This window comes from Panthera tigris, chromosome B2 (genome assembly GCF_018350195.1).
Source record: "Panthera tigris isolate Pti1 chromosome B2, P.tigris_Pti1_mat1.1, whole genome shotgun sequence".
Classification (NCBI taxonomy): Eukaryota; Metazoa; Chordata; class Mammalia; order Carnivora; family Felidae; genus Panthera; species Panthera tigris.
Window position 1 is genome coordinate 7,762,407 of NC_056664.1, and position 26,431 is coordinate 7,788,837.

The 26,431-nt window shown below is 44.6% G+C and overlaps 1 protein-coding gene across 1 annotated transcript in view; it reads right to left on the reverse strand.

Moving 5' to 3' along the window:
• Positions 1-26,431, reverse strand: part of LOC107180379 — a 616,686-nt gene that overhangs the window by 297,706 nt on the left and 292,549 nt on the right. The window contains exon 5 of the mRNA XM_042985610.1: positions 11,266-11,309. Coding sequence (XP_042841544.1) covers positions 11,266-11,309 — 44 coding nt within the window. The remainder of the gene's footprint in view (positions 1-11,265; positions 11,310-26,431) is intronic.

Genomic DNA, 26,431 nt, shown 5'->3' on the forward strand with positions numbered 1-26,431 from the left:
ACATTCCCGCAACAATCCCAGGGAGGTGACTGCCAATAGTAATGCTGGGGATTGCACGCTGTTTTTGTCAGCACAAAAGCTGTATACGAGGAGCGCCCTCACCCCCCCACCCCACCACCACACATACACCCACATGAGCCACCTGCCTTTCTACCTACTTCTCAGGTAATGACTAGGTCCACGGATAGATCAATAGATACATGTTACCAGAACCTTAGGAAGATCTCAACCACAGGGATAGTATGTCCCTATACTACCAATAGAAATGATTTGTTTCTAGGAAAAATCTGCGCATTCACGGATTTTTAAAAATACCTTGCGGGGGGGGGGGGGGGGGGGGGGGGGGGGGGGGACGGCAACCTTTGACAATACAGAACCATCACCAGAGTCTCCATTTTAAAGGAGAGTGCATGAAGTCCACCAGCAACAAAGCTAGAGGACAGCCGAGTTGGGATTTAGACAGAAGACTGCCTAACTCCAAAGCTCTTAGCCGTTTTCATGAATCAGTACAGTATAGATCTTCCATAAATAATGTACTCAAATACTACTCCTACCATCATTTAAAAAAAAGGCATTCTTTGACTTTGTTTTTTAATATTTAGGTTTTGAGAGAGAGAGAGAGAGAGAGAGAGAAAAGACAGCGAGCACAAGCAGGGGAGGGGCAGAGAGAGGGAGGGGCAGAGAGAGGGAGGCACAGAATCCCAAGCAGGATCCAGGCTCTGAGCTGTCAGCACAGTGGGGCTCGAACTCACAAACCCGCGAGATAACGACCTGAGCTGAAGTCAGAAGCTTAACCGACTGAGCCAACCAGGCGCCCCTGCATTCTTGGACTTTTAACCCAAGAAAAGGATTCATTATGGAGTGGTAGCAAGGGTTGTAGGTTTGGAACCTTGTCTGATATCAAGTGACCAGAGGCAGGTTACTGAAGACCTGAGCACTTTCGTTCTTTTCTGTGAAATGAGAAGGGCGATGTCCAGTTCAACACTGCGGGCAGCCTCAATCTTAGACTCCCTAAAGGTTAGCTTTCTTCTCTCCCTTAGCCAGTTTCCTGCTCTGTTCAACTAGGGATAATAAATCCTATCATCCCACTATGACAGAAGTCCTTAAAAGGGCAGGGGCATAAAAATGGAAATACCCTGAAAAGTGATGCTTTTTAAAAAGCTTTGTTTCTGATCATTAGCACTTTTAATGGAATCCTAAATGAAATGATAAATTATCACTTAATTCACATTGAGGAGTTCCTGTTTAAGTAAATCTGAACTTGGTTATTTCATAAAGCAAATGATCCTGACTCATCTGTTTTTCAACTCTGAATTTTCTGTTTGGCTTGGCTTTGGTCTGGTCTTGACTCCTGCATTTCCACAAGTCTTCCTTAAGTACCCATTAAGTGCTCGGGCCAGTGGGGAATAAAAATGCTCGAAATAGGATTCTTGGGGCACCTGGGTGGCTCAGTCAGTTGAGCGTCCGACTTCGGCTCATGGTCTCGCAGTTCGTGGGTTCGAGCCCGGGTCAGGCTCTGTGCTAACAAACAGCTCAGAGTCTGGAGCCTGCTTTGGATTCTGTGTCTGTCTGTCTGTCTGTCTGTCTGTCTCTCTCTCTCTCTCTCTCTCTCCCCTCCTCACGTTCTCCGTCTCTCAAAAATAAATAAATGTTAAAAAAAAAAATAAAAAAAAATAGGATTCTTACTCCCAAGAAAGGTAGAACATACAGTTGTGTTTTCTTCAAGTAGGCACACAGAAGATGTGTGGGCTGACCAGCAGGTCCAAATGGTGAGGAAGGGGAGTAAGGTGGCACTATTAAAAATTGGCAGAATGTAGTCCCCTTATGGTCAGGGAACAGTTCTGCACCTTGACGGTGGGGATGGTTGCTTGATGAAAGGTCACAGGCATATGCACTTATCCCGAAAAAAGAATGCATAAAGGAATTGAAAAAACCCAAATAATAAGGTGTCTGATATATGGTGTTGTACCGACGTCAATTTCCTGGTTTTGACAACATACTAAGGTTATAAAAGATACTGTGACCAGGGGAAGCCGAGTGAGAAGGACATGACAACCGTACTTATTTTAAGTTCTTCGACATCCAACCACCCAAATAAAAAGTACTTGCAAAAAAATTTTTAAAAACCACCTATGAAGAAGTTTCCTCTAAATACGTATGGAAAGAGGTCTAATATGTTTGGTTAAGTATAAAACAGGAAGGCATCACACAATGCATAGAATATGCTACCTTTCCTGTAAGAGCAGGAAGTATAGAATGGATAATCCTATTTCCTCTTGAGCAGCAGAAAGGGACTATGGAAGGGCCATGTAAGAAACTAAAAATAGGGGTTTAAGGAAGAACTTGGTTGATGAGGCCCAAACATGGAAACTTTTTAGATTTGCGGGGGGCGGGGGGGGGGGGGGTTGAACCATGCAAATGTAGCACTATTCAAAACAAGACGAAACAAACCAAAAGAAAACCAAAAACAAAAAAAAAAAAACCATGAAAAGCAAAGTAACCTAATAAATGATACTATCAATGTAGAAACCTCCAGGTCAGGTTCTTTACTGAACTGTTACATACATTATTTTTCATCCTCAAAACAAAGGCCAAAGCCACTGAGGTCTCCACAAAAGGATAAAGCCAAGACTCAAAGGGTAGTTTCAAAATCTTTTGCCAACAATCCATGGTTTTACCCTTTAATCAACTCCTTACTTGGGGACTTGGAGAACACAGCATGCTGCTTCTTACCTTAATACCCTTGGATGGGACTTTTCCTCGGAGACCACACACACCTCTCACCCTCCTACTCAACCTTAAAAACCAGGCTCCTGCCTAGTTAACTTTTCTCCAAACTTCTTTCCTTCACAGGATGAGGAATTCTGTCTTACCTCTGTATCTCAAACTAAGTTACACAGATCTTAACCATTATTTCTTAATGGTCTTTAAATCCCCAGCATCTAGCTAAATGCCTGGCAACTATGACTCTCGCTCATAGAATGTTCCTTCAGCTACAAAGGATTCTTTAATCCTCACCATGAGCATTCAGAGAAATAGGACCTCATTAAGTGGACCCATTCACTTGCTAACAGGTCTAAATGATGATTCTTGGCTATTTTAGAATGAGTACCTATAAGTACTTCTGAACACCAGTATCTCAAGAAGATCTCAATTTTAACTGGACCTAAGTAGATATTCCTTACAAACCAATACCGAATTTCTGAGTGACATTTATTCCTAATACTTCCGGTAAGTTCTTTCCAAAACAAATTCATAGAGCAGTAGTAACACCTTTTATAAAAATATCTTTTTTAAAATTCCTAACCATAGCCTTTCTGAATTTCCTTCTCCAGGAAATGTGTTTGCCTTTAAAAGGAGAAATAAAGGGCATGGTGTTCAGAAGAAAGCTTGGTCCTTTGGTGCTGACCTTCTAAAATATTTAGTGATCATTTAATATGGCATGGGTTTCTAGCTAGGCACACAGAACTGACTTTAAAGGGTCTGTTCTCCTCAAAAAGATAAATGCTCAAGTGCCAGGTCAGTATGGCATAGTGGCAAAGATACACAGTCTGAAGTCAGATGTCCGAGTTTAAGTCTGGGCTCCGACAAATCCTAACTTCGTCCTTGGTCAAGTGACGCGCGTCTGATTTTCCTTCTTTGTGAAATCAGGTTATCCTGGTATAAACACATTAGGATATTAGGGAATATTAGGATATTAGGGAAGATTAAATCACAGCACAAATAAAGAGCTCAGGAAAAGCCTACCATACCAAGGACTGAATAAACATTAACTAGTAATCATATCCTAACTCATAACCTAACAAATATGGTTTGGGCCAGGGACACCTGGGTGGCTCAGTCAGTTAAGCTTCCAACTTCAGCTCAGGTCATGATCTCATAGTTCATGGGTTCGAGCCCCGCGTCAGGCTCTGTGCTGACAGCTCACAGTCTAGAGGCTGCTTCGGATTCTGTATCTCCCTCCCTGCCTCTCTCTGCCCCTTCCCCACTTGCACTCAGTCTGTCTCAAAAATAAAGCTACATTTTTTAAAAATTTGACTAGGATACATGCCCAATGAATACTGGCTACAAGGAGATTCTGTCTAGTTAACAATAAGCTATCTGAAAGACTCATCACCTTAAGATTGTTCTGGGAGAAACACTGAAAACACCAAAAATGTGAGAAGGTATATTTTTGACTGGTATGTGCAGTTACACTATTTTCCAAGAGATAAACTTCACTCTCTAGAGACACACACATGCCAAATCCTTGATTATTTCCTGCTTTACTAATTGTTATGGGGTGCATGGGTGGCTCAGTCAGTTAAGCATCTGACTTCGGCTCAGGTCACAATCTCATGGTTTGGGAGTTCGAGCCCCACATCAGGTTCTGTGCTGACAGCTCAGAGCCCGGAGCCTGCGTGGTATTCTGGGTCTCCCTCTCCCTCTGCCCCTCCCATGCTCACAAGCAGTCTCTCTCAAAAATAAACATTAAAAAAATTTTTGTAATAAGAATTTGATTAACGAAAGAATGTTAATTTTGGAAATCATGCAAAATTTCTTAATGAAGATTCTAACACACAGGTTTTTATAAGAAGTCAGACTTTGTTTTAAAGAAAAGTTTATCCCAGTGGGTCGCTATTAGAGAAAGTGGACTGTTAGGTCTAGTCAGGTGTGTTCCAAAAGGATTTTCAGTGCCATGTGTTTATCTGTTCCCTTAGGCCTTTAGGGACCTTCATAACCCATACCCCACATTAATTCTCATTAGCCTACATAAGAGGCTTTGTTAAAAACAATATGGAAGCACCTAATCAGTGTCAAAACCAGTACTTGGGTATCTTAATTGGAAAAAGACATTTCTCATGGGGAAACAATTCAAAAATATTGACTCTGAAGCAGACATTTGTATATCCATGTTCTTACTAGCAAGATTCACTATGATTCAAAGCCAAAGGGTGGAAGAAACCCATTCATGCTATTGATAAATGGATGGATCGATAAAAAGGTCCACGCATACAAAGGAAAATGGTCTTAAAATTCTGATACATTCTACAACATGGGTGAACCTTGAGAACATTATGCTAAATGAAATAAACCAGTCTGTGTCTGTCTGTCTGTCTGTCTGTCTCTCTCTCTCTCTCACACACACACACACACACACACACACACACACACACACACACACGAAATACTGCAGGATTGCATTGATCAAATACCTCCAATAGCCAAATTCATAGAAACAAGTAGAATGGTGACTGCCAGGGCCTGAAGGGAAGGCAGAAAGGGGAGTGAGCATTTAATGGGTCAATTCCAGTTTGGGAAGACAAGCGGTACAGATGGATCACGGGGATGGTTGTACAAACATGTGGCACCCAGTACCACACAACTGTACATCCCACGCAGCTAGAATGAGAAGTTTTACATTTTACCACAAAAATTATTCAGTACCTACAACACGTTCGAAAGCAAAGCCAGTCGTCGTCAATGAACTTGGGCTAAAGAAACAGCGTATCTGGGTAATTAAGAGAGAGACCCTAAGGGACTATAAATACAGCCTTAATTCTCTAATAAAAAGACACACAACTCCTCTTCGCTTTAGCTAAACACTTCCCCTTCTATGAAAGTTCATCTTCCCCCAAAATTACAGGGGGAAAATATTCAAACTCCACTCCTATTCCAAGTGCCAGTCACAGAACACATCTGGCAGGACACAGATGCTGTCTTCGGCAGAGCAGTGGGAGCAAACACGGCAGGATCCAAAGCTACAATCTCAAAATTGAACTTGAGCCATCCAGAATCTTTACTGTCAAAGCAACGCCTAATAAACTTCAGTTAGGTTAATCCCATTAAGATCTAACATTGTTATCCTTTTTAAGTGCAAACACATTTAATTCGATCATAGGAACCGAGGAGGAGGCGGCGGTCTGCTGCTCCCACTTTAGGATCCGTTTCTGAGGTCCTACGGACAGGAGGTGAACACGGATAGGACTACCTGCGTCTGGAATTTGGCTTTTCTTTCTCTTTACCTTTCCCTGGCAGCCTTACTTCCTGAAATTTGATAGTACCTACCCACCAAGGAGCTTCTGAGGAGAGTGTAGCTCTCTGGAAGTAAGGAAGAGAAACCCTTTGCCCATCACTACCTTATCCTGACACCCCTTCAGTGACAGAAGCTTTCGAGAAGGAGCCCTTCTGCAAAGTCACTGTGCTGCACACCTGACCGACCATTACTCTTCAAAACTGAAAAGCTAACTGGGCAGATCTTGGTCCCTAGAAAAGAGTGGGAATGTACATTAGAAGTTTGAGCTCAGGACTGAACAACAGAAAATGATTTCGGGGACAGGAAGACGGGACCAGTTGGTTGGAAAGTTGTAGTGGCTTTGACAAAGCAGAACGTTTTCCTCCATCAGGTTATAAATGGTCACTTTTGTAATACACAGGATACAGAAGGTAATGGGACCCACAATTGTTCTATTTGGGGACTGCCAGAAACCTGAATGATCAAAATCTGCTCACGGGAACGGTCTAGCAGATCTGTAACTTAATTCATGTGTCTGCATGAAACATAAGGTCTACTTCATAAAGTCAACCTCTTGGCTTTGGTGTATTCATGTCATTTAATACGATCTGCAAGGATGAAGACAGGTTTAAATTTCAATTTATTTTTTTAATGTTTATTTTTGAAAGAGACAGAGCATGAGTGGGGGAGGGGCAGAGAGAGGAGACACAGAATCAGAAGCAGGCTCCAGGTTGTCAGCACAGACCCGGATGCAGGGCTAGAACTCACTAACCACGAGATCATGACCTGAGCCAAAGTTGGACGCTCAACCGACTGAGCCACCCAGGTGCCCCAGGTTTCTGATTTTTCAGAGGGAAGTTTTTTGTTTTTTTTTTTTTTCATTCTGATTATAGGTTTCACTAGAATTAAAAACAGGTGGCATATGAAGATTTGGGATTTCTGGCAGCAAATTTGCATATCAACAGAAAATATTTTTTAATCACATAACTCCTATTGTGATCACATGAATAGCTTTCATTTTTCTCTTAGAAAAAAAAATTTTTTTAAAGGTCTAAGAATCAGAAATCCTCAAGGCCAACACCTCAACCTGCTGTTATGCTGAGGAATCAGCACAGCACAATTGAGGCGATACATAAATGTGTATTTTCCTAAAAGGCACGTTGCACAGTCGACCATAACCAATCAGATTTTAAACGTCTGCTGTCAATTAAGAATAAATAAATTCCTGAATGATTTTTTCCCCCATTTTGGAAAATGAAATTGGGTCTTATTTCGGCCACATCTGCCATCAGCAAGGAGAAAGAAAAGGCAGGAAATAAAATAACCATGGGCGTCAAGAAAAGCTTACCTCCTCCCCATATTTTTTATTGGAAAAATAAAATTTGTTTTCCAGTAAGATATTTCACTTAAAAAAAAAAAATCTGTTTCTACTCAAAGCTAGAGTTCTATTTATTTTTAAATGAGGCACAGGAAACCTCCCAAGTGCAACTCAGATTTACATCTGGCTAATCCTTCAAATGTGACCGACCAAGTTCATGCTGTTTATTTCTGAGTTCTGTGATTTTTGGAGAACACGTGTGAGAGATAGCAAATTAACTACTGCTAGTCAGCAGCAAGCCAGCAAAGGAGGTCTTGGGAAGCAAGTGGGAAGAAATCCTGCAAGTCAATTTCTAATCACAGTTGCCAGAAACTTGGGGGGAAAGGCGAGAAATCCGGCCAAGAAAAATCCGTGGTAGAACTTGTTTCCCTTTTTCCATGGAATATTTCAACACTCAACCAACAAATCCAGCTCAATTTTTCCTTTCCGTAACTTCAGGACTGCGAGGAAGGTTCTGGGCTCATTGATAGCCTCAGAAACATTAAAACGGCCCACACTGCAGGCCACCAGGGTCTCCGAGTTCCTTTCCTGGAGCCATCTCTACTTACGAGAGGGGAGAGGGAGAGCTCGCAGAGGTGACAGGGCAGGGGTCCCTCACATGCCACAGAAACACACATCGTCCCCCCACAGGACACCTACAGGGGAGCAGACAAACCATAGTCCAATCTCCTTATCTAGAACTGGCCTCGGCTGAAAACAAAACATAACTTAAGAACCACAGTTTGACAGGCGCCTGGGTGGCTCAGTCCGGGAAGCACCCAACCCTTGATCTCCACTAACACTGTGATCTCATGATTCATAGGTTCAAGCCCTGCTGGCAACGAAGAGCTTGCTTGGGGTTCTCTCACTCTCCGTGTGTGTGTGTGTGTGTGTGTGTGTGTGTGTGTGTCTCTCTCTCTCTCTCTCTCTCTCTCTCTCTCTGCCCCTCCCCCGCTGAAGCTCTCCCGCTGAAAATAAATGAGCTTAAAAAGGCAAAAAAACAGCACAGTTTGAAAAGCACCTATTCATTTAAAAGGTAAGCCCCAGAAAGGACACTCTTGCAATGCATTTCCGTCTGGTTTCTTACCTCAATCCCAAACCAAACCCATTACTGGTTCTGAATCCCCGCCACAACGCGTCACCTGGAGAGGTTTTAGGCCAGGCCGATGCTGACGCTGACGCTGAGACCGACCCCATCCCCTCGGCACCACCCACTCCCAACTCAACGGACACTGGAGCTTCTAGAGGTCAGGCCAGGTGGCCAGCATCCTCTTAAAAGCCTCCCAGGTGGTTCCCCTGTGTGGCCCCCAGTTGAGAACCCCAGCCCTTAGAACTGCGGGTTTTCTTAATGTTGTACTTATTTTTCAAAGAGACAGCATGAATGGGGAGGGGCAGAGAGAGGCAGAGAGGCAGAGAGGCAGAGAGAGAGAGAGAGAGAGAGAGGTACAGAATCTGAAGCAGGCTCCACAGAGCCCCACGTGGGGCTCGAACTCACAAACCACGAGACCATGACCTGAGCCCCTGCACTCTTTTAGAAAGGAGGTTTCTCTCTCTACCATACACACTCAAAGAGATTATCTCTAAGGTCACTCAGTCTGTCCCGGCCGCTGCCTCCGAGGCTGCCATCGTGCCGGCTTCCCCATGTGGGAGCAGGCTGCACTCTCTGGCCAGAGACGGAGGCGGGCTTGGTCCAGGCCCCGGGAGGCAACGAAAGGCCTGGACTCCAAAGCGGGAATTCAAAAGCAAAAACTCCCCCTTCCTTCTACTCACACACCACTCCTGACACCAGAGGCGCACGCGTTTTTCCACACCAAGCAATTCTCCAAAGCTCCCTGGCCGGGGACAGGGGATACGGAGGTTAATTCAATCCGGACACCGACCGCCCCAAGTTGGCACGGGCCCCCCACGTCAAGGGTCCCGTCCCACAGGACCGCCCCCACCTCCAAACGCCAATTCCAAGCCCCAGTCACCACCTGCAACCCTGACCCAGCAGCTGCAGGAATCGGGGGTTCCCCAAACTCCTTCCTCAAGTTCCCTCACTTCCTAGAACAGCTCGCGGGACTCCGGAAAACAGTTGACTTACCAGATGACCAATGTGCCAAGAAGGCTACGGTTCAGCAGCAGCCGGCCGAGAGGCCCAAGGCGCCGCCCCGCCCCCCAGCTCCGAGCACCTCCGCGGGTTCGAGCCAGGAGCGCTCCAAACCCCTTCTTATAGGGTAGGCTTAAGGAACTAAATGATTGGCGCCTGGTGTTTAACTCAACCTCCAGCCCCTCTCGCCTCCCCGGAGGTCAGGGGGCGGAGCCTGGAAGTACCAATCCTCCAAACACTCGTGGTTCCCCTGGCAACCAGCCCCCATAATTAGAGGCTTCCCCGAGTCGCCTTATTAACATACACTCAGGTGTGGTTGAAAGGGGCTTGTTTTGAATGACAAAACTTCCGGCTCCAGAGCGGTTTCCAGGGCTGGGAACAATAACCAAATATTAAAACAAAAGATGCTTCTGTTAGGTTTGGGAAGTTACAGGGCTTTTAGGAACTCTGGCCTGGAGCCAGGGACGAAAGACCAAACTATAGACTTCTTCTATCACAGAGACCCAGGTGTAAGTGCACCATCTTGGGTTATCTGCAGCATCTCGGGATATACTGCTGTGTTAAACACAAAGACAAACATCAAATAGGGTGTGAAAAGAGTATACCATCGTGGTCTTCCTTAGACCAGTATTTCTCGTGCATTCGCATCACCTAGAGAATGACCCCACCCCCAGATCTGTGGTTCAGTCCCTCTGGGGTGGGGTCCAGCATTTCACGTAGTCTCGAAAAGTTCCCAGGTGCTGCGAGTGCAGCTCATGTCAGGACCACGCTTGGGAGCCACTGCTCCAGCCCAAAGTGTGGCCTCCAAACATACGAGATACCAAACAGGGATTTGTGGGTTTTTTTTTTTTAATTTTTTGCCAGTTTTATTAAGACATAATCAATATACAGCACTACTTACATTTAAGATATGTAGCATAGTGATGTGATGTTCACATACTGTGAAATGAGTTACCATCCATCATCTCAGGTACAAAAAGAAAAAAAGGAAAAGAAGGGAAAAATGTTTTTTCCTTGTGATGAGAACTCTTGGGATCTACTCTCCCAACAACTCTCAAACACACCATACAGCGGTGGTGACTACAGTCATCATGTTGCACGTGACACCCCTAAGATTTGTCTTTACAGTATCTGTCTGCACAATGGGAATACTGAACACGCTGGATATGTGACATAAAAGAATTACTGTTAACTACTGTGCTGGGTGTGAAAACAGTATTATGTCTATGTTTAAAACAAAGAGCTCTTATCTTTAAGAGACACACACTGAAAAAGTTTTTTAAGTTTATTTTGAGAGAGAGAGTATGTGCAAGCAGGGTAAGGGCAAGAGAAAGAGATTGAGAGAGAGAGAATCCCAAGTAGGTTCCACACTGTCAGCACAGAGCCTAATGTGGGGCTTGATCTTACAAACCGTGAGATCATGGCCTGAGCCACAACCAAGCATCAGAGGCTTCACCCACCGAGCCACCCAGGTGCCCACACATTGAAAAAGCTCTTAAAACACTACAGATAGTTGGCATCTGCCTTGTACCCAAACTCTCTCCTCATGAGCAAACCCTTACCCTGAAGGTAGGGTTCACCATTCTTGTGCATGTTTTCTAGCATTACGACGTGCATGCATGAATACATAAAAATAAAACCGAAAACATAACAGAATAACAGCACATATAGGAAACTAAAATAAACAAACACCCAAGGAGAGCAACCAGGGAAATGGTGGCCATTGGGATCTTCCAGGAAAGGGCAAGCACAAAGAACCGTAACCACAAAGGGAATCGCTATGATCCTTTATCTGGAAACTTCCTCATCCGAAAAGTCTCTTACCTGAGCATGCTGGGTGCCAACGCTTCTGTAGTCACCTGAGAGTGCTAGGAAAGAAAGGGAAACTGAGTCATAAGTTGGAAGAGTAAACAGAAGGACACAGCAGAGTGACATTTCAGTACACATCTTGGCCTACCTTGAAGGTGCTAGAGGAACATTTGAGAAGTTGATTCTTTATTAAACACGTTAGAATGGTGTTGGACTTACCTGCTCGGGGACCATTCCATGCCAGGCACTCACCACGGAGGGCTAAGCCCTCTTTCTACGTGGAATAAAAGCTAGAAGCACCCAATAACCTGGTCTTAGCGCCCACTCTGCTACTCCTATTATAAGGCACTGCAAGCACATCACTCCCCCTTTCTGGAGCTAGACTTCATTATCTGAAAACTGAAGGCGGGTAGAGATCCATAATGACTACCAAAGCCAACAGTGCATTGCTACACGTGAAAAAATACTAGCCCTGGGACGTCGTCAGAAGCAAAGAGAGAAAGCTAACACAAATATATGTGCTAGGCCCTATTCTATAGCTTATTTCATTTAACCTCTAAAACCATTTTTGTAAGGCTAGTCTCAAGAGTGACAGAAGGCCATGGACAGAGAGAGAGAGATGGACTGAGAGTATGCAGTAACTTGCCCAAGGTCATAGGACTAGCAGGAGCAGAGCCATAGATCAAAACCGGGAGCTGGCTGACCCCAGAAGGAAGTCCTTCCCACTACACCATGGGTGGTTCACGGAGCACCATCCTGTTGCTGGTAGAGTCACATCAAAGCCGCAGTGAACTCTGACTCCAGAACTTACAAAGGCGTGCAAGTTTATATACATCAAGGGTTAAGTTTGCTTCCCGTGTCCAGACTTCCCTTTTAAAAAATCTGACATTTTTTAAAAACGTACCTGATAAAAAAATAATTGCCCGATAACACATCCCGCAAAATTGGCTTATAACGTGTCTAATTTTTTTATCCAAAAAACTTATATCTTCCTTTCTCTAATATTCTTCATTTAAAAAAAAAACACAAAAAACAGCACAGCTTATAATAGCAGGTTATGTCTGGATACAAGGAAGAAGCTTGGAGGGTTTCTTTTTTCCCTCCCTTAAAATTTTTAGAGGCTACACCCCCAAATTATTTATGTTCTAAGCGCCTGGTTCCAAAAGCAAAGTTACTGGCAGGTCATGAAAGATTTAACTCTTTCACGTAGCGGCTACCTTTTTTTTTTTTTTTTTTTTTTTTTAAATAATATTCTAGAGATTAGAAAGAGACCACGTGCCTATTCGGCCAAGGCAGCAAAACAGCTTCAGTGGATGAACAGACCACATAAAGCAACCGTCTGGCTCTCCGGGGCTCAAGGTCATTTTTCACTCCATGTAGGGATTCATATGATTGGCTATGCACATTGGTCCGTTGCATCGGACGGCAAGACAACCGATTAGATGGATCAGCGAGCGGTCTGATGTAGGACCCAGCTTCTCTGCTCCCTCCAGGCTCAAAATAATTCAGCACCATCAACCTCCCCCATTAGGTACAATTAATTTTGCGAAATGGAGAACATGAGCTTGGGTAAGGAAAATGGCTGACACGCGCTTCGCGCCGCAGAAAAATATCAACGGTGGCCGCGACACCGGCTTGCCCGAGTTCCCGCTGACCTGGAGGTGCTAACGAGGGACTTCTGCAAAGACTGCATTAAAAAGTCTCCCACACTTAGCCAGGCCTGACCCCAATCCAAACTCTTCTCCCATGCCACAGCGGGAGGGCCTCGCTAATTGGAATGTGCGGGGCACGTGGCCAGAAAGATGTTTCACGAGCAGACACCCGCGTGGTGTCCTCAGCGGCTCCCGCGCGCACACGCTCCGATCTCCTCGTTTTGGAAAGCCTAAATGTGCACCATCAAGGTGGGCTTAAGAATTAAAGTACGTGGTTGTGTGGTTAAAAAAAAAAAAAAAAAAAGCAGGTGGAAATGGTTTTTGTAAGCACAGATTTCCCCGTAAGACTGGAGGTATTAACCAGACACAGGAACAACAAAGATCCGTGGTGAAAAGGGACCTTCTAATCACATTAGCTTGTAGTTCTAAAGGAAAACAGTGGCTCTGAATTTCCCTTTATACATAGCAACTTCAAAAAAATCCCCATTTTCTTAGTACATCTTTATGTAGGCAAGACTGCGTGCCTTTGAAGCCTCAACACAAAACAAACAAGACTCTTTACAAGTCCTGTCTGACCACCCAGGGAGAATCAAATGGTATTTTTTTTTTTCTCCAGTAGGCCACCCCGGGATGCCGCGAATAAAAAGGAAAGGGAGAAACTCATCCTGCAACGGGCATGTACTTTTCTAGTGGAGTTATTACACTGTTTTAATCGAAATATGATGGTATATTTTTCCCTAGCAAAGCCAAAGGAGACCTAATTATTCACGTATGGAATAGAAGAAGTTTTGAAATAGCAGGAAACAGGTTAAAATCAAGGCAACAGCAGAGAAGGGGGGAAGATAAAGGAGTTTTCTTCTCAAAATCCCAAAAATCGAGCAGGGATTTTTAAAGTGCTGATGCTCAGAAGGGCAGCACAGGGGCCTGGCGGGGGGGGGGGGGGGGGGGGGGGGGGGGGGGCAGAGGTTCCTTAGAACAGAAGCCCTGGGAGGAGACCTCTCAAGGGCCAGACTGCAGGAGACACTACAGAAGGCAGTTTCTGGGCACCACACTGAAAAGCTTAGTTGCACAAAAGTACTTTAGAAGCCTAAGAAGGTCTTATGGTCATAAACCTCCTGAAATGTGTTCCTCCAATCATGTTGCGTCCCTGCACCCAAATCTCTGTGTGAGCCAAAAGGAAACCAGATCCTGTAGCCAGACATCGGGGAAGCCCGGTCATGTTCCCAGGCTTGGTTTCTGCTGCTAACACTGGGGTGCACAGTGCCCCAGGCACACGGACGTCCCCTGCTGTTCCTCACGTACACAGGGCCCTTCGGCCTGGCCAAGCCTGCGCAGGTGGTCTTTTCTCCTGAAATGCCCTGCCGTCCTCCTCTCTGGTGACTCAACCTTCAGGACAGAATGGAAGCAAGTTAGTAGACCTCCTCTTGAATTGCACCTCTGCCCCTCAACAGCCTGGTAGCCTTGGGCAAATTACTGAATCCTACTCCCTGCCTCACTTTCTCCATCTGCTAAATGGGGATCTGAAGCCTGCCTCACCCTTAGGACCTAAAGTGACCTGCACGTAAGGACAGTCATCAGTTAATGATGCTCATAAGTTAAGCACGTAAGGACAGTCATAAGTTAATGATGCTCATTAACTTACTAAGTGTTGCATCCCTGCACGGGAATTACACCACCTTTGCCCACTCCGGCCGGTCTTCCTTAACACCCACAGCTGAAAACCATCTCCCCCTTCTCTGAATTCCCTTCCCAAACTCACTGCAGTGGTGTCTGGTGCCCCGTCACCATCCCCCTCCCGCCACCACCCACGCCAGACTGTGTGCTCTTTGGAGGCAGGACCCGTGTGTAATTCGTGTCTGTGTTCTTTCCAGTGTCTCATACATAATCAAATATAACCACCTCAGGATTCTAGAATGAACAGTCCCCTTTAAATATTCTAGACAAAACCCATTATTCTATAAATAAGAAAACCGAGTCCCCGTGAGATGAATAACCACACTGTTGCTAAGTAGTAGAACCTCTTCCTACGTGACCAACTTGAATGGGTGGGTGGGTAAGTGGATGAAGAAAAGGACAGATGGATGGTCAGACAAAGGGACAGACCAACCAGCGATCAGCTACGAGATCCAAGATATCGCCAGCAATTCAAACCCTGGGGAGCTGTGTACTCACCCACCATATAATGGCCACTTCACCACTCATGCTTAGTTCGTCTACTAAACATCTCGCTAAACGTTTATTTGTTTGTTTTTTGAGAGAGAGAGAGAGGGAATAGGGGAGGGGCAGAGAGAGAGGGAGACAGGGACTCCCAAACAGGCTCTGCAGCTGTCAGCAAGGAGCCCGACGTGTGGCTCAAACTCGTGACACTGAGATCATGACCCTGAGCCAAAACCAAGAGGCAGACACGTAACCGACTAAGCCACCCCGGTACCCCCGACTAGTAAACATTTTTAAATGTCATTTCTTTGAGATTCCTTATGACATCCAGATCGAGACAATTCACCATGCAAAAGGATTTGAAATAGTATTCTCCTTCGACAGTAGAATCTCTTAATGCATAATTATGTTCCAAACTGTTCAAATAAACAACAGCTCACCTTCACCTCGTGTAGCTTTTCTTTCCCACCTTGTGTAGCTTATTCATGCCACAGCTTTCACTGAAAGCCAATACCATGCGCCGGTCACATGCCTGTCCCCACAGGAAGCCCACAGGCAGACCATCCCTGGGAAGAGCTCACAGCTCAATATCATCTCTCCTTCCCCTCCATTCTGCCATCTCCATCTGTCCCTACATGTATTCCGTAAGGTGCAGAACCGGCAGGATAAACCCCACCACAGAGATAACGAGGGGCAGATTGCAAAGCACTGGGTAAATGCTGAAGTCTGAAGGTCTGGGACATAGGAGCCCATGTCCCTTCCCTCTCCAAGGCTCAGGAAACAGTGCAGACCTCCCAGATGGCAGGAAACTCCAAACTAGGATCTGGGGCTTAAGAAGAATTTCCCAGAACACCTGCTCACTGAGCCACACGACTGAGAGGAAACAGCCCAAGAGACACTCTGGACTGTTGCTACACCATGTTTAAAAATGTCCTCCCCTGTCCATACCTGTCGGAACTCTTCAACTCACTGGAAATGTGATGTGGGTAATACATCAAGGAGAACACTTATGGTGTGAGATTGTTGGTAGTGGAGATAAGCTACAGAGGACAAGTTCACCGCCACTGAAGACAACGCACACAAAGTTGCCCTAGCATTGTGCTAATCACTGTCCTTTCCCTCGTAAGGTTCCAGGATACTCCAGGGGCATCTGAGGTCATTAAACAAGGCATTTCCTGTTGCACAGGCCCTAGCTGAGGTAACTGTGGTGACAGTTCAAATGTCACACCATCAGAAGTTCTACCTGGCCACCCCATCGACGATAGCATTTCCGGCGACATCTCTGTTCCCACACTCTGCTTTATCTCGAAAGCATTTATTGTTACGTGAAATTAAATTATATCTTTCTTTTTTTCATCGTTGTCAATCTCTCCTGCAAAAACCGAAGCTTCTTCAGGGCAACGACTCCGTTTTCTTCACTTCTACATTCCCAGTATCTGGAACTGTATCTGACGCAAGAGAGATGGTGAGTGAATATTTAAGCGGAATGACTGCAATCCACTTCCCAGATCAGAAACCTGTCAATGCAGACCCATCGTTACCAAGTCACTGACAACAGCAGTTTCTCTTCTGTTGAAAGTGACACCCAGTTGGAACCTGGCTTCTCTCCACGAATGCCTGAGGTGACTACTTGGGAATAAACCCAGAGAAGGAAGGAGGTGCTTCTAATAACTATACTGGGATAGCAGGTGCACAGTGAGAGGGATGACGCTTTCATCTGTAGTTTACAAGGGTCTGCTGTCATGCTGAGCGTAAGACAAAGTTACAGTCTTCCTAAGAAAGAGTACACGAAGGAGACTAAAATCAGGTTGGGGGCACCTGGGTGGCTCAGTTGGCTAAGCATGTGACTCTTGATCTCCGGGTTGTGAGTTCAAGTCAAGTCAATGTCCCCACATTGGACATGGAACCTACTTCTAATTAATTAAATCATCTTTTAGGCAAAATCTAGAACTGCTTTAACTACTAACTTAGCAACATACAGGTTTTTCGATTCAAAATTAACTTTTCACAAGCACATTTGCTCAAAGAAAAACTTCAGTTCCCTTGCAGCCTGAGAGAAACACATCATTCTTCCTGCTACTTCAGGAAGAACTCAACCACGTAACAATTCCGTACTGGCTCTTGTCTTTTCCGCAAGACTGAGACATTTTCTCAACAAAACTGCTTTAAAGGGATACATGGTAAATAATAAGCTGCAATACCACCTAAAGTTTATACTGACCCTATAGACGGGACAGTCTATTTATATGCTTTTCCAGTAGGGATGGTCTATTTATATGCTTTTCCAGTAAAAAAGACACAGTAGGAACACTAGAAAATGTTGTAGGATTTCTCCCTCTGTACAGAAGCAAGCCTTGGGGCACCTGGGTGGCTCAGTCAGTTAAGCACCCAACTTTGGCTCAGGTCATGATCTCACGGTTCTTGAGTTCGAGCTCCATGTTGGGCTCTGTGCTGACAGCTCAGAGCCTGGGGCCTGCTTCGGATTCTGTGTCTCCCTCTCTGTCTGACCCAACCCCGCCCACACTCTGTCTCTCTCTGTCTCTCAAAAATAAATAAATGTTAAAAAAAATTTTTTTTAATAAAAATTTTAAAAAAGCAAGCCTCAACTTGCTCACGCGTTCAAATGCTGATTTGATGGATGTCCACCACCCGTGAAATGGTCCCCAGATACAGGAAGGAAAAGAGTGGGATCTTTACAGCCTAGAAGAGGAGCAAACCTAAGTAGTTGAGGATGAAAGGGAGAGACGCGGAGAGGCAGGGGACAGGACTGGAATAAAAGATTAGGCAGGGGGGACACAGAGTCAAGCCAAGAGAGAATGCAGCTCCAAATGACCTTTGTGTACCCCAATGACATGGAACATCTCAGATGCCCCTAACCCAGGAATGAATTTCCAAAGCAGACACTCCTGGAAGGGAATTTGCGCCATTTTTCCTTTCTCTTGAAGAACGGCAATAGCATCTGCCAAAATAGGTCCTTGACCGCCCATCTATCTTCTTCCCCGACCCCCCTCACCACCCCCCTCCCACCCAGCCTCCAGAGCTCCCTGCCTACCCATCATCCTAAACAAACCCGTTTGGATTCTCAATCACCATCGACCACAACAAAGACGTTTGTTGAGAGCTGGTCTTTGCGTGGCCCCATGCTAGACATGATACAAACCCAAGTTAACAGACTCTGTCCCGCCTTTGAGGAGCTTTCCAAAGAGATTATTGTTTGGTTTTATAAATTTTACCACCAGAAAAACTCAGGGTACGTGTCCTTTTAACAGCAGGTCTGTGACTTTGGATACAAAGAGCAGCACATTTTATAAGCCCCTGTAAATCAAAGTGAGTTCTCTCGCACTCGAGCACCGTCTGCCCATGTGAGCACAAAACGGATTTCTAAGCCATGAAACCAACTCTTTTTGAGGAATGTCCTCCTTTCTTCTTTTGCCATTGCACTGGAGTTGTTTTTGCAATCCTGAAATAGCACGGTTTTATTCAGGGCACAGCCAACCAGAGCTCAGAGAGTATCTGAACCATGTCTTACTGACACACATTAAATAATTACACCCCAGGATAATTATGTTGGACACATCGTGTCACCTATGGAGATGTTCAGGTGCAAAAACATACTAAATGGAAAACAGACAGGGGTACTATGGTTTCTGCTTTTCCGGGGGCGGTGGGGGGAGGCAGGTGATGGGGGGAGGGAGTCTTCCTTTCAGTAACTCCGTGTTAAAAGTTAAATTGTCTTTAAGGCATTTCTATTCTTATGTCGTAAAATACCATCAGCTGTGAGCTACTTTAGTTCCAGAACATTTGAGATTTTCAGTTTTCCTGAAGATCAGAAGGACTTTCGGAATAATGTATTTTTCCCTCAACAAAGGGCATCTGCAAAGCTTAGCCTGCTGCAAACAAAATCATTCTGCCAGTCTTAATGTATTCTTTTCAGGAAAGCCCTGTTCAGAGAATTCCACAGAAAAAGAAAAAAAAAAAGAAAAAAATCAGTAGCCCAGGAAAGCACCAATCTAAACTAGGAGAGCTTCTTGTAAATAGATGAGGCCAAAGTACCTTCAATATGTTCTAGATATCAGACTGGGGGGAGGGAGGGGAATAAGAATAATGATCTTGAATATTACATATTTTTCACATCCCCTTGATGGACCAATATTAAAGAACATGTCACAGAAAAGCCACTTTTGGAATCCAGGTAGAAGACAAAAACATCCCTAAGGTAGGAAATATAAAATTGCATCACTGTTGTTACTGAGAACAATAACCCCGATAACAAGAATATAGTACGATATTAATACAACAAGGCCCCTTTCATCCAGGACTCAGAATATTTTGTACAGACTCTCTGTTGACAGGATGATACTCAAATATGGGGAATTTTAACGATTTGTCTCAGGTCACCGGTCATCTCCAGTGGTAGACCAAAATATTTGTAAATACTTGATTGTGGTTTCCTGATCGAAAGACTCAACCATATAACTTTCAATTACTAATTTGGGAATCCTATTTCAGAGGCATTTTCAGGGAAAACCATATTAGACTTTCCATTACATTCTGGATTTGCCCCTTGTTCTGTTTCCATTACTCCCATCATAGCCCAAGCAAGGGGTAGGATAACTGGGAAAGCTTTCTGTGCTCTCCCTAAGGAATCCATCAATATCTCACTACCCGCCACCCCATATCCCTCTAGCACAGGATAGTAAGCAAAACCCCCTCACACACCTGTTTCAGCATATCCTGCCCCAGGACAGGAACCAAGATGTTCCCCCTTCCCTATCAGAACGTTTAAATTTCCCATCGTTCATCTGATGCTTCTGTCATCCCTCAACACACACCAGACACGGAGACGTCCCCAGGTCTCTTCTTTGTTCCATTTGTTCATGCTACAGTGACCTTTGCCCAGAAAGCCATCCTCATTTCCACTGGCCTTCGTTTCCTAAATACACACCCAGTGATCAAGATACTCAAGTTGAAAGGAACCTTGGAGCCCACTTAGTGTAACCAGCCGCCCTGTCCACACAGCCAGCACTGGTGAGATTCAACCTCTCCTTCACGTTGTCAGGAATGAAAACTTCATTGCTCTAAGAAACAGTGCTCTGTTGGGCATTTTAACGGTGAGGGAACTCTGGTCTGTGCTGAATTCTTGTACGGTCACTGGGACATGCACCCAGCAGGCCCAATTCTGCACCCCAGATTGATAACAAATCAACTTGTTCTGCAACAAAATGGCCTCAGCGATGTTTGAAAGCCACTGTGATGTTTACCCTGAATCTTCTCAGCACCAAGTCCAAGGCCCTTCATTCCTCGTGAGACCTGGTGTCGAGATCCTTTGCCATCCAAATGAAAATCCTCTAATTCAGTGCTGCCTAACGAACGACTCATGTCATTCACACACAGAAAACAACAGCATCTGTACAGCACAGGGGGAAGAAAGGCAAGGGTTTGGGGCAGGATTGTGGGCAGGGAGCCCTAGCACGCCTAGAAGCCACGTGTAGGACCAGGACAGGAAGCACTGTGCTAACTTCACTCGTTACTCTTTTAAAGTCTGTCATCTGGAGGCGCCCGAGTGGCTCAGTCCGTTAAGCATCCAACTTTGGCTCAGGTCATGATCGTGCAGTTTGTGGGTTTGAGCCCCGCGTTGGGCTCTAGGCTGACAGCTCAGAGCCTGGAGCTTGTTTGGATTCTGTCTCTCCCTCTCTCTGTCCCTCCACTGCTCAAGCTCTCTCTCTCTCTCTCTCTCAAAAATCAATAAACATTAAAAAATTTTTTTTCAGGGGCATCTGGGTGGCTCAGTCGGTTAAGTGTCCGACTTTGGCCCAGGTCACGATCTCACCATTCAGAGTTCGAGTCCCACATCGGGCTCTGTGCTGACAGCTCAGAGCCAGGAGCCTGCTTCCAATTCTATGTCTCCCTTTCTCTCCGCCCCTCCCCTGTTCTCTCTCTCCCTCTCTCTCTCTCTCAAAAATAAACAAACTTGAAAAAAATTTAAAAAAAAATTTTTTCATTAAAGAAAAATAAAGTTTGTCCTCCAAAAGCACAGACCATCTCAAATCCAATTTATTTCATCCAACTTCCCCCTGGTAACTAAAGCCAACACTCACTTTTCCTCTTCCTGATGACTTAGTGCACAGTATCTGCTTCAGTGGGATTTGACGTTTGACATTGTGACCTTTGACTCCTATTTACTCCAGGATTTTCCTAAGTGACCATCTAGTTTCACGTGTCGGATTCACTTTCCCAACATGACCACGTGTCATCGTCATGATCAGTACGCCCGTGGGTACAACCGTACAGATCTGGGCACACAGTAGGGCCTCCTAAAAACATGTGCGGGGCTGAGGACACAGTCCCGGGACAGGAAAGCATGGCTTAAAGGCTCTGGTCCGTCTGGTTCACAAGATACAAACCTCTCACCTGTAGAGGAAGTTTATCGTCTGGCTGTTTACTCAGGCGGAATCTAAACAAGGACACAGACTTTCAGACTGGAAAACTCAGTGCAAATAAACACTTCCAGACAGGTCCAGACTGGGAAGCAGGGCCGTGGACCGCCTTTTCCTATCCGGGTTGTCAGGCCCAGACTCTCATCGCTGCAGTTATAAACACTATTAAATGATGTCCCATAGTTTTACTTAAAGCTCTGTTTGCTTTCAGATTAGACTTTAACATTTAATAAATATCCCATCAGAGTATGGTAGGAGTGGAGAGTAATTTGATTTAAGCTTTATTGCGAGTATGCAACTCAAGCCGTGCTAGTTAAAACAGGCTCTAGTTATAAATTCAGCCTCACAGGAAGGTCAAGACTCTTGGATTCCCCCAGTCCTCTTCCTCCAGAGCTGAAATGCCTGGGAATTCAGTGAATTTACATATTCTTCCTTGGACTCCAAGCCAAGTCACAAGGTCCTAGCCTAACTCTTTGTCTTAGGCCCACTGGTTCTGGCTCAGCGCGGAATTCACCTTGGGAGAATGAACTCTACAGGGAACAATCATGCCACAGGAAGAAAAGACAGTGCCTTCCTTTCCTGGAGGGGAGACCCCACTCTCTTCTTCCTCCTCTCCCACCTCTCTCGGTGCAAGCCTGTAAAGCTGAAACTCTGACAGATTAATGAGAAGTCGGCACCGGTCCCTCTGGACTCGATCCATTTCTAAGCGAGCCATGAGAACTTGGACACTTTACAGATCCTGGAGGAATGGAATCCGAGGAGAGAAAAGGAAGTTTGACACATGCAGAGAGAGTGAGCTCTGGGGCGGGGAGAAGCAAAGAGAGGGGAAATTTTAAGACAAGATGCATTAACACAAACGTAACCGACAGATTGCCGCGCGGAACTGTGAACACCGGGGTCTCCGTTCAACTTTGAAAGTGGAACCATTACTGTAAAATTGTAACTCCATGCCAAACGTCTTGTGGTTGAGGACAAGGACTGTAGTGTTGCCCCTGAACTCACCTTCACCTTCACTCTGCTGCGAAGAAGAGGACAGGAGGGATTTTACACGGAAGGTAAAAGAGCAGAGATAGGTGCACGACACATCAAGTTTGCCCTTCTTACCCTTTAGAAACCCAAGCAGGAAAAGAAAAAAACTGTTTTTGATGATTCTGAGATGACCCTAGGACAAGGGCAGAGGAGGCCTGAGGCAAATTTTCAAAGCAGATCTACCAGGGAAAATTAAATCCCAACTCTGATTCTACCTGTGAAACCGACATTTCCATACAAATATATTCTGTTCATTAGAAACCAACATTATTCTGAAGTGCCATCAATCTATGAGCTTTTAGGCAGTACTGAGAGACGATTAATTTTAATTCCATAGCAGGACCCTTAAAAGTCTGAACGGAGGGGCACCCAGCTGGCCCAGCGAGAAGAGCAAGCAACTCTTAATCCTGGGGTTGTGTGTTCGAGCTCCACGTTAGCAGCAGAGATTATTTAAAAATAAACAAATAAGGGGCGCCTGGGTGGCTCAGTCGGTTGGGCGCCCAACTTCAGCTCAGCTCATGATCTCGCAGTCCGTGAGTTCAAGCCCCGCATCGGACTCTGTGCTGACGCTCAGAGCCTGGAACCTGCTTCGAATTCTGGGTCTCCCTCTCTCTCTGCCCTTCCCCCACTGTGCTCTGTTTCTCTTTCTCTCTCTCACTCTCTGTCAAGAATAAATAAACATTAAAAAATTTTTTTAATAAAAAATAAGTAAACAAAAATTTTTTAAAAGTCTGAAGGGAAGATGATGACTTCAGGACAGCAAAGGCTAATTGTTTAGCCCATGTAGATAAAAGCAGCAAACAACTGGTAAAGAAAACGAACAAAAATCTCCATCCTAATCTACATTAATATCCATTTTTCAAAAACCAGTAAATAAGACAATTCAGAAGAAATGACAATAATGTCAGGTTCACACCTAATTCAGTGCTAGACACTTGGTAGATGCTTCATAAACTGTTTCATGAACAACTGGTTGCTTAAAAACATCAGAATTTACTAACTGAAAACGAGAGAGCGCAGATTGCCTTCTCATGGGCAAGGAATGTAGGGATGAGGAATCAAAATGATATTACTGTTTAAATCTCCAAAAGGACCATGACCAAAGGAGATGAGACTCTAAAAAAGAAAAAAGAAAAGAAAAAGAAAAGCATTTCTCGGGGCGCCTGGGTGGCTCGTCGGTTAAGCGTCCGACTTCGGCTCAGGTCGTGATCTCATGGTCCGTGAGTTCGAGCCCCGCGTCAGGCTCTGTGCTGACAGCTCAGAGCCTGGAGCCTGTTTCAGATTCTGTGTCTCCCTCTCTCTCTGCTCCTCCCCTGTTCATGCTCTGTCTCTCTCTGTCTCAAAAATAAATAAACGTTAAAAAAAAAAAAGAAAGAAAGAAAGAAAAGGATTTCTCAAGGCAGCATCTCTTTCAAATTAACTGGTTCTGTTATCAGTTGCCCCATCGCTGTGAAATGAGCATGGCACAGAAAGAAAAAAAGATACGATGTGAGCTGAACCAAAACTGTTAGGAAGGTAAGAATCTTTGGAGACAGGTTGTGTAAGTGCCATGCGATATTATAAGAATTACTTGGGGGCACCTGAGTGGCTCAGTTGGTTGGGCATCAGACTTCAGCTCAGGTCATGATCTCACAGTCTGTGGGTTCGAGCCCCACGTCGAGCTCTGTGCTAACAGCTCAGGGCCTGCAGCCTGCTTCGGATTCTGTCTCCCTCTATCTCTGCCCCTCCCCTGCTCATGCCTCTCTCTCTCTCTCTCTCAAAAGTAAATAAACATTAAAAAAAAAAAAAAAAAGAAAAGAATTACTTGGTCAGGTCAGGCCACCTTAGTACGAACTGTTGTCAAAGAGCGTTTTTCTGAATGCCCATAATTCTTACATTTTCTCCACTCTTTACCATGACTACAATGAGCTCTGTCTTCTTTTCTTTCTGCAATCTGTTTTTGCTGACTATTGTCTCAGGGGTATGGTTTATAATTTTTTTTTTCATTATCTTCTAGAGACCTCCTATTTCGTGAGTATATCTTGGTGGGGATATCATTTTACATTTCAAAATAAACCAATCTATTCTAAATTACTTAGCTACAAACATGTGGAAATATCTCAGTTTGGGTAAATACTTCGTAGTTTTCTCAAGTTCCTCTCTTTCAAAGAAATTAAATGATTATCTTCTCACTGACCCACTTTACTTTTTTTTAAGGAACAGGAGTCCTGCTATATAAGGGTGCTTTGTATTGCCCAATGATGTGAAACGAAATGAACCCAGGTGGACTTGAGACAAAAGTATCAGGCTTCACTTGAGCTTTAAACAAAAAAGAACCCTCTGCCACTAAAATAATTTGAAAGGTAAGATTAATTCTGTAAATCTCTGGAAGGCTTTATTTCTCAAATTACATAAGTCACTACTTTCGGTAAACTAAATAGATCACATACACCACATTTTCTTCTCTGCGATGCTTGTGTTTAATTTCCCAATAAATCCATTTTGTGAAAACACTTCTTCATCTCAACTTTGGGGGTGAAATTAAGGATATGATATATTGTTCTTTGTTGCATGAAACACAATCTTCAAATTCCTTTTACCTAATGTTTATGTAGACTTTAATAGATGAGTTTGAAATTTTTGATTCATGTAGGTAAAAGTAAAAAATTAGTTTATTTTTTTAAAATATTTTGGACACAGAATGTATGCCTGCACGCACATGAGCAGGAAAGGGGCAGAGGGAGAGGGAGAAAGAATCTCAAGCAGGCTCCGTGCTCAGCGGGGAGCCTGTCACAGGGCTCAATCCCACAACCTGAGCCAAAATCAACAGTCAGAGGCTCACTCGAGCCATCCAGGCACCCCGAAATAAAATCAATTTGTATCATGGGATTCAGGCAGACCAAAAAAATCACGATGTTCAGAGTAACAGAAGAAAGCAAGGGTTGGGTGCTCTGTGAAAACAGGACCACGTCTTCTACCAAATCTTACAGAAGAGAAAGTCTGGTTCAACTCACAACAGAACAGGAAAATGTCTCAGGAATACAAGGGACCTGGTGGGAAGACCTGGGCAGATTTTCAGGACACCCAAGCATTGGCACAAAGCCTGCTCCTTCTGAGAGGCTAGGGAAGTGGTCCTTCCATGAATATGGAGAGCAGTTAGGGAGGAGAAGCATTCTGCATTCGGCTATCGGCACAGAGATGAAGGGCAGTGGAATGATCAAAATCAGACTCCTCTTGAAAGAGAATGAGGGTCAGCCCAAGCTGCAGAAGCCATTAGTGTGGTCCGTATAATGCTTTGTCTTGTTGTTATGGACCTCTGAAGACAGACTGTATTTTGTCCCGTGAGCCCAGCCCAGTGTACAGACTTGTCAAATCACCATTAATACACCTGAAACTAATGTAACCTGGTGTGTCAACTACATTTCAATGTAAAAAAAAAAAAAATACATTTTCATAAAAAGACAAAAAAAAAAAAAGGAATGCATTTTGTCCTTTAAGGAGCGATTTTAGCTGTGGATTTTCTATTTGAAAAATGTGACATGCCGTATCTAATTTGCACACACAAGAACCCCTTGGGATTGTGGGAATTCCTTAAATCAATCAGATAAATCAAGTATTACATGCTTTCTATAACTCTGATTTACTTATGAGAACTGATAACTCCTGCTGCATTTTTTTAAAGGAAACTCTTCGAATAAATTATGGTGTCCCCATCGCATTCCGTCAAATGCTATGCCGCCATTCGTAAGAACGAGGAGATGTTGATGTTTTGGCTTGGAACAATGGTCACACTATGTGAGCATGTGGGGAAAAGGGTAAGTGTCACAAGAGATATAACCACTCACATAGACCCCCCCGGGTGCCTTACCTGGTTAGTAGGTGTAAAACAATGACAGGATGGTTGGATGGATGGATGAAGGGATGCGA